The sequence below is a fragment of the Pleurodeles waltl genome, chromosome 2_2 (assembly GCF_031143425.1).
Source record: "Pleurodeles waltl isolate 20211129_DDA chromosome 2_2, aPleWal1.hap1.20221129, whole genome shotgun sequence".
Classification (NCBI taxonomy): domain Eukaryota; kingdom Metazoa; phylum Chordata; class Amphibia; order Caudata; family Salamandridae; genus Pleurodeles; species Pleurodeles waltl.
The window spans coordinates 1,024,448,994-1,024,458,351 of NC_090439.1; the positions used below are offsets into that span (position 1 = coordinate 1,024,448,994).

General features: G+C 44.2%; 1 protein-coding gene across 1 annotated transcript in view; it reads right to left on the bottom strand.

Moving 5' to 3' along the window:
- The window catches only part of HHLA1 (HHLA1 neighbor of OC90), a 190,935-nt gene extending 188,058 nt beyond the window's left edge, over positions 1-2,877 (bottom strand). Inside the window, exon 1 of the mRNA XM_069219243.1 lies at positions 2,790-2,877. Within this exon, the coding sequence (XP_069075344.1) occupies positions 2,790-2,877 (88 nt within the window). The remainder of the gene's footprint in view (positions 1-2,789) is intronic.
- Positions 2,878-9,358: the final 6,481 nt, after the last annotated feature.

The following is a 9,358-nucleotide window of genomic DNA, read 5'->3' on the forward strand; positions in this document are numbered from 1 at the left end:
GGATTGTCCAGAAAGCAGGGCAGGATACCTGGACACACACGGCCAATCTCCGTTGGACTGCTGTGGCGGGTTGTGCTGCAGGTGAGAGCTGCATGTGTGTCCACCTGGGAGGCTCAGTTGTTCACAGCACTATTCGCACTGTTGTTTTTCACTTTCTTTAGGATGTCTGAATTTAGAGGGTAAAGAGAGACCTGATACTAGGATAACAATATTGACTGTATGGACGAGGGTATGGAAGTTTGGCTGATGAAGTCCAAAACAGATCAGAAAGGGAAGGTGCAGTAATGAGACTGAAACATTCAGGGGAGAGGAAGGTGTGCCCAACAGCGCAGTTACAAAGGTTTTTGAGCCTCTGGGTTGTGGCACAGGAGCAGTCTTCCAGTATGGAGACATGAGAGACCTACAGATACAGACGGTATTACGAGTCCTCCCAAAATGTCTGGCTTTGGCAGGGCTACCAGCACAGGGGCTTGGCACTCATTCTTTCCGATCTGAGGCATTCTCAGAGGGATTTGGCCGGGGATAGGCGATGACTGGCTGAAAAGTTTGGGCAGGTGGAAAAGCAACTTTGGGTGCCACTATGTCAGGAAAGGGTTGCAGTTATGGGACGTGCTTTCTTTGGCAGACGTGCTGAGTGCAGCATGCATCACTGGGATATTTGGATTTGCAGCCGCTCCCTGGTGAAGTGGGCAGTTGTACAGGCTGAAAAACAATCTGGGGGTAACCAGCTGGGGCCGGACCGGTTCGCTGAAATGATGCACTGGCACGGCCTGAGGGGCGCACATTGGGGTCAGTTTCCTCTCAGTAAAGCGGCCTTTTTCACTCGAATAAAGCAAAGTACAGTGATAATTTCCTCCCAGATTTTGCTTCTGATTATAGAAACGCTTAAATCACGTGTGCACGAGGAAGCAACAGCGTAGAAAGTATCGCGTGTTATGATGCAGGCAGCTATCTGCTGCAATGCAGAAAATGGCATGAAAAGCTTGGTTTGATCGAGTTCTGAACGTTTATCAGTCGGTCTTTATGCCAATTAGGAGCAAGCTCTGGTGTTGTCGCTACTAATAACCTATTGAAAAAGTGTGCATGTGTGCATCTTATGACAGGGTGCCAGGAGGGTCGGGATGTGGCCACCTAACCACTGCTGGGCCTCTAGACCTCCTGGAAGGAGCTTCATTTCACTAAACTGCCTCCTTACTTTGAAGGCCTAATCTGCATCTGTATGTCGAAGGCCTAAAGAAACCCCAGGCGAGCACCTAGCAGTAGGATGATCCTAGCTGCTTTATTTGGGTGGTTCTACAGCCAGGAATAAGAGATGGGAGGAAGAAAAGGATATGTTCATTATTTAGAACTGTGCACTAAAGTACAATTCTGCAATATTTGGAGTAAGCTCCCATTTTGAAGGAAAATCTTTTGCCAACATTTCCTCCACATACTTTCTCTGCGGCGTAAGACATTCCGTTGGCAGGGTGCCCTATGGATTTAACACTTCCCCTAAAAATCTGAGGATTTTCAGTTACCAGCTAACCCTTATCCAGTGCCCCCAGTTTGGGAGAAGGGCCAAAGTTCAGTGGGAAATGGGGGAAGTAGTCAGAGGTCTTGCTTTAGGTTATTCCAGTATACATCCGTCTTTTAATGCAGCCAGTGGTTTCCAAAGGTTTCTTTGTGTACTGTAGAGCTGCGGCACACAACCCCCTAGGCCAACTACTCAGCTACCGTGAAGAAACCTATGGTAAAAGTTAGGTTTATAAATTACTTGCATACTTTTAAAGGTCCACACGTCCACCGTAGATTCCATTATAGTTTCTATATCTTCAGCGGTGGTAATCAAATTAGGAAGCACTGATTCTACATCTATGAAAGGAAAATGTCAAATAAATATTGTGACATAATGCAACAAATTAATTTTACAAATATTGATAATACAGTAACGTTTATGTGAATAAATAGAAAACATTTTTTTAAATACAGTAATCAGACATAGCATTACAAGGGGCCCACTTCTGTTCTTGGAATCATCATTTTTTGTTAATGTTATTTAGGAATCATTGAATACAATGAAACATACATCCCCGAGTTGAGAAATGCATGAATCTGTGCAAAAAGTCAATTATTTTGTCCCTAATTATAACTATGGGGCTAATTCTGTTTCTGTTGCAGTCTCTCTTTTGGCCTGTAACACCACTCCCAGTGTGTAGTATTTAGCAATGCACAAATAGCACATGAGCAATTTGTCCATGTGCAAATTGTGTAAACCATGATATTTACCCACAATTTTAGGGTAGGTAAATCGTGTTGGCAAATTGTTCACCCTGGAACCTACCTTGGCACTGCTTCTTTCACATCATCCAGGAATTGTTCTGCAGCCCTGGTATCATGCATTCAGATATCACACAGCATGGCGCAGACCAGTGTGATATCACACACCAAAGCACTACCCACCCTGGCATGGTACACTTTGGCAATGCAGACTCGGACACTATTCACGTAGTCTACTAACCCGTGGACTTCCTACTGCAGTGGCCACCCTGACCCTCAATGTCTTAACAGTGCACATCCTGATAGTTCTCATGCGAACACTGCCGACCTTCACAAAGCCCTACGTGGCACTCTCCACCATAACACTTTGCACCCTGACTCTGTTCACTTGGACCCTACACATGCTACAATGCAGCATATGGTGGCTGAAGACCACACTCTGCCTGCTGCATTGCTAGATAATGCACACCTTGGCACTGTATGCTGAGACTGTCCACTGTGACACTGACATTTCACACCCTGGCAGCACACACTGTGACACGTGATCTGGTACAGCCTCACAATGATGATGCTAAGGCTAGAAACTGAATCACTCTTCGGTGATGCTGTCCATTCTGACATGACCTACCATAACTCCACCCACACCGATGATGCCTTCACTGACAGCAGACATGTTGACAATGGCCTTTGCCCCCTTTCCATTTCTTACACTGACACCAGTGGTGTTGGAACAATTTTACGAGCGGGGTTGTTAGCCTGTTGCATCAGCTCACTGAAATCGTTAAGGATTTGCAAATGTAGTTGTTCGATGAGCAAACGAGAAACAACTTTGTGAACGAGTGAGAAAGAGTATGTATGTGCGTGCGAGAGAGAAAGAGAGAGAAAGAAAAAGTGAATGCAGTGGTCCTCCCGAAGAAATTTTTTCTATGTATATATGCGTGGGTGTCATTTGGGGGTCGCAACTGCGACTCCGGGCTTGCTCCCTGCGACCCCTGGCACTGCACTGTATTTGCGACTCCTGGCCTCAGAGGTGGCAAAATCAGTGTCAAAAACACAGCGGCAATTCGTCCTTCTGGACGTCAATTGGGGGTGCAGCCTAATTGTTATTTGTTAATTTTATTACACTAATAGTGAATAATAACATTTTATTCACTACAGTGTAATAAAAGTGGTGTACAGTTAGCTGGAATATGACCCTCCCTAGCAGTTGACGTAAGTAAAAAAAAAATTAAATGTATGTTGTGGATGGGTCAGGTGATATTATGTGAGAGAGTGTGTGTATGTGAGATTGCGTGAGTACGTGCATGTGAAAGAATGTAAAGGTCAAATGGCATGTGATGTCACTTCCGCCACCCCTGGCTTTTTGGTGAATTGACGTTCATGTATGTATGCCTGTATGTATCTGACAAATATCTGATATTGTGAATCATCTTTAATAGTGAGCAAATCCTCCTTCAAAATGTTGCCTGTGTGCCAATATAAAATGACCACCAAAAAAAACAGAAAGGGCACTGTTGATGGTCGGATTTAAAGGATGATTTGATGAGGAGCTCATCTCATGCTCACAGTTATCAAGATCACGAGTTCGCTCTTAACGAGGCATCAATTTGCTATTCAGTAGTGTATAGTGGCAGCTCAGAGGGTTTGTGTATCTGCTGCACAGATTCCAAAATAGACCAAACCGAGGAGAAAACAAACAACCTAGATCTAAGTCAGCTCCGCGTGCCTAGCACAGTTGACCATACCATAGTGCACTGTAATGCAACATACCATAATATAACACAGCATGAAAACTATAGTGGCATCCCCAGATGAAAATATATATCTAAAAAGAAACACAGGTATTAAGAGTGGTGATCACTAGCCTAAAATACTCCTTTATGGGTTTGCATTACGTGATGTTTTGATTCTTAAAGGTGCTATTTTAAAGATACCTAATAAATTATTGAGATTTTAGTCCTGTCCATAACACAAAGGTAAAACTAATTCCTCTTGCATTAGCTATCCTCCTGAAAACTTTAGTTCCCATCATATTACATCATTAGTATGCCATTTTAAATGTGTGTAACCTTTGGAAAGGGATGTAGAAAATGGTTACTTGCCCTTGAGTATTTGATAAGTCACCTTTTACACGACTCCACCTTTCATCCTCCTCAGAGGCCAGCACGAATGCAATTAAAGTTACAAAGCGGCATCACTTTTCAGGTAAGCAATTGTACATAGAGATAGGTGTGCCCAATACAATAATATGCAGTGGTCTGTAAGAAATATCTTCTCTGGCTCTGCTTAGTGAAGACTTTCTGTATGACTATACAGCGAAGCTGCACAGAAAAAAAACATCAGAGCGTGGGCCCTGTTTGTGTCTTTTATCCTTGTGAAGTGTCCCCAAGTCAGGGATGCTGCAGCAGCCCCATCACCACTGGATCCAGAGGCAATGACTGGCACAGCAAACCCCGGGCACAGTCCAACGACAATGTACTTCACGCTGGCACTATGGCCGTGGACAAGTTGACACCACACACTAGTAATGCCCACGCTGCCCACAGTCACACTGCAAGCTCCGAGAGTGCAAACCACGACATGGCAGGCCCTGCAAGTGCAGCCTGGCACTGTCTCTCGTCGGTCACCGCACTCTGTGGGGGGCCCTAGTACTGAAACTGGGCCCGATGGCACTGCCAACCCCTACACAGCGCAGTGATCCGGCCGACCCTGGCACTGCACAGTATCAGACGACATTGTTCACACAGGGCAATGTAGATGACGCTGACCGCCGTCGCTTTGTATATTGTTTTTACAGCCCCCTAATGTACTGCGAGACATTTTCTCTTTCTGATGCTGCTCACTGACACCATTATCCTTAACGCTGCAGACTGGCACTGTCCATTCTACAATGGCCCACTCTGACGCTGTACCCTCCTGGCACTGCGGATCCTGACACTGTCAAATGGCACTGCACGAACTCACAGACGAAGACTGCTGACTGACACTGCTCACTCTAGTAATGCACAGCGAACACTGCCCATCTACACTGCCCACAGTGGCACAAAGTACCCTGTCACTGCATACTCTGATGTAATATGTCCTAATACAGGTGATCCTGGCACTGTCCACCCTGATGGTGCAAACCAAGGCATGTGCGCCCTGGCACAACACTTCTCAGTAGCATAGTACAGTCATAATTGGGGTGCAGTTGGCACCCAATAGCCCTGGACCCTGCTGCCTCTGCTGCATTATTGATAGTTATGCCCTGCTCACTGTGCCCACCATGACGCTGAACACCATTTTTCTCCACTCTGGCACTGCAGTTAAAGGCTGCGACTATATGGTTGCTCTCTAACACCAGCTACATTTGCATTGTGGCTAGGCACACTTGGCACTGCACTTTCTGACCCCGGCCACTGACACGCCACACTCTGATAATGCAAACTCTACAATTAAGAACCTTCTCATTGGTCATTGTCACTTCCCACCTTGACTCTGCCCACTATAACATTAACCTGCCTGATTCAGCCCTGGGATATTACATGCCAAAAATGCACACCTTGAAAGTGCCCTAATTGAAGCAGACGAATCACACCGACTACTGAAGAGTCATGCCAGGCAACATAGACCCTGACAATGTGGACCATGTGCGGCCATTCCTGTGTGGAGCTTTTAAAGCTTGATGCATAGACAGCATCTGTGTATGGTGATTAACTAATAAACAGTACAATATGCCAGCTGTTCTGAGACAGGTGTAGTGGCTGCACGCTATGTTGGGTCAAATAAATCCTACCACACGTATACTGCCCAAATTACGATGGACGTGCCGTTTTGTTTGGATAGAAAATGACTAATCCTCTTTTTGGTTTGTAAAGTACCCACTTCCCCCAGAATCACATCACAACCCTTTACAGAAGTTTATTGGGCCTCTGTTTGGCCACAGCATGGGGGTACAGAGACAGGCACACACCCCAAGAACCTAAAGTACTAATGTAGGTTCTTATTGTGTATAATTCATGCGTACATCGGCGGGCAGGGCCTAAGGGACAAGGTGAGAGGGATGTTAAGTTTGTTCTTCTAGTTTGTTTTCTCTTTTTGCTGAAATTGTAAACATTGATCGAACACACATAGGTGTGACACACATACTAGTGATATTAAGAAATCCTGCCAGATGTATATGCCCATGCTGGTAACTTTATCAAATGATATACATTTCTTATCCTTTGTATGCCATATTTTGAGTGGCACATTGTGGAAAGGTATAGTTACAATTAACACTGTTCCACCTGAGGCCATAGGCTAGTCTGCTTCTGCAAAAGAAAAACGTATGCAAGGAGCGTACAGGATAGCGGTTGCAATGATTGCTTTGCTATTGATGTTGTCAGTGCAGACATGTAACTGATTCGTGTGGGCGGAGTGGGGAAGTGCTGTGTGCAAGAAGAAGGACTAGTGCAAATGGTTATTTCAGCACAGCAAGTAAACCGAGGTAGCTTTAGTCCGGCACTATGGTTGGTATGGCTGGGAGGTTACATCACTTCTATCTCTGTAGAGGGGGCAAGTGTTCAAAGCTGAATAAACATTTCTGGCTGATAGAGCGCTTTCTTTAGGGCCTGGTCAACTCCCGGGAGATATTTGAGTGTTTGGGAGATTACACAAGGGTCTCTGGAGATCAGGCATGCTATTATAGCTTGCCTAAGGAATGCATCCCTGCCTGGGTCCAGAAGGGCTGGAGCCAGCACCGGTGCAGATTTAAGGTGGACCTGCAGAGGCAGATAGTGTGGATTGCATCCTCCTTTAGTTGACCAAACAGCCTGCATGGAGCCTCTCCTTCTGCCCTCGAACATGGCGCTGCGTGCGCGTTAGTAGGGTGGATGCCCAGGCGTTGTTTTAAAAAGTTTCCTTTGGCCCTGCTGCTGAAAGCCTCACCCAGGTATTCCTGGGGTCTTAAGGAGGTGTAACTGTTCAACACCATCCACACACGGGCATGGTTCTCAAGAAATGACGTCCCTCAGAGATGAAATTAGTTTTGATGTTTTGTTAAGGGTTCTTCTGAACGTTTCGAGGCTCGGCATTGTAGCTCATAATTGTGCTAGCCTAAGCAGGTCGATTGATTTTTATAAAAAAAATATCCCCTTCCTGCTGAATGGGGTTTATTTCCAGCCAAACATTGTGGTTTCGGGTATTCCTTTTGGCAGACTGACTCCTGTAGCAAATGATGGTAAATGCAGCGTCTCTTGCTATTGACTGTTTGGTTAGACCAAATTCTAGGCTAATTTGGGTGGGTGAGGTGTCTCTAGGGAGATGGAAAATTCCCCTGTAGATTCTACATCTACCACCCACCACTTAAAGGCCCAAAACCATTGATCAGAATCCTAGAATAACTTGCTATAACAGCATGAAACGTGACAATAACAACTAACTGCTTAATCAGCTAATGCATGCACTAGAATAGATGTAAAACAGTTGCCTCCCGATCTCTGAGCCTTGATCCAAAACCAACATCTTGAATTGTTGGGCTTGACAGAGACATGGTACACCCTGTCATCTCAGCATTTGATTAAGCTGCTGCTTCGTCCTGGATATTTGATAGTACGTAAGGACAGACTAAAGAGAAGAGGTGGTTCTCTTTTATAATAACATCCAATATCCAAAATTGGAACAACAAATAAAAACACCTCTTTATAATACATATCCAATGAAGATGCCTCGTCTCCTGCTCAACATTTTAAGCTGAACAACAATTCTACCTACATTTCCCTACACTGAAAAAAATGTCTTTAAAGATGAGCCCATCCAAGTGAACTTAGAACATTAAATATCTCCTCTGGCAGAGAACATCTTTTGAGAGTTCAAACTCCTTGAGGAAAATTATGATGTCCCATTTAGCTACTAAAATCCTTACTTTAAAGAAATGAACACTATTGAACCTGCACCTGGTCTGCTCACTATAAAGGTTCTATCCTTGACTAAACTGTTGCTGAGATTCTTCTTTCAGGCACACGACCCCAATAAAACACTTTAACCTGACTATAGCCTGTCTCATTTTCTGATTACCTTAGCTCCTCAGATATTGATGAGCCGACTACATAAAGCAGAGATAATGTCAACAGGCACAGTACAATTAATTGTGACTCTGAAGGCCCTCATTGCTGAAATTAAAATACCACCCCTCAAGCACATTCATGCACCACAAACCCAGACCACTTCTGTTGCTCTATCATAATTAACTTACTCTTAACTTTGATAAGCTTCCAAGATCACTGGTTCTCAAACTTTTGACTTCTGCGTACCCCCACCAGGGACCCCCACTGAATCATTATTGGAATCCAGGGAACCCCCAATGAGCCATTACTGGAAGCCGGGGACACTGGCCAAACAGTGTTGTTGATTTGAACCACAAAACAGTACACAAAAAAATACAGAAACAAGCATTCATCAAACAAAATACATAAATGAAAACGTAATTTGCTTAATTTGGAAACAAATATAAATAAAAATATAAAAAATATATTTTTAACAGGAAGGTTGGTCTTCTTCTAAATTAAATTGAAGCCACTCCTCATCCATACTTTATTCTGTTTGATGCACCTTCACTGCTCCCACAAATAAATCTGAGGATGCTAATTTAATTTTTAACCTCCAATTTCGAACTCCTTGTCATTTTCAGTACGTTTTAAAATATTCAGTTGTACATTTAGCAACTTGACTTATATACAATTTATTCATCTATGAATATTAATATGAATTTTCTAAGCAGTCAAAGACCCCCTGAGGAGGCTTCATGGACCCTCAAGGGTCTCCGGACCACAGTTTGGGAACCACTGTCCTAGATCATTCAACAAAGATGTTCAAAGAGATCTGGTTCCATAAAGACATATGTATGTGACAAAAGGTAACGCTCAGATGTGTCTAACACTTCTCTGCACAAACTCTTTCTTTGAGGTAGGTATTAATAGCCCACCGCTTTAAAGGTTTACCAGCCATCAGTACACGCTGGTCGGTTTGATCCTAGCACCAAAAATAGGGTGTACTTTGAAGCAGCGTTAATACCAGTAGTGACGAGGGCCAGCTTCTAGAAAGGCAAAGGGCAGCACCCTCCTAAGAAAAGTTTTTGACACCA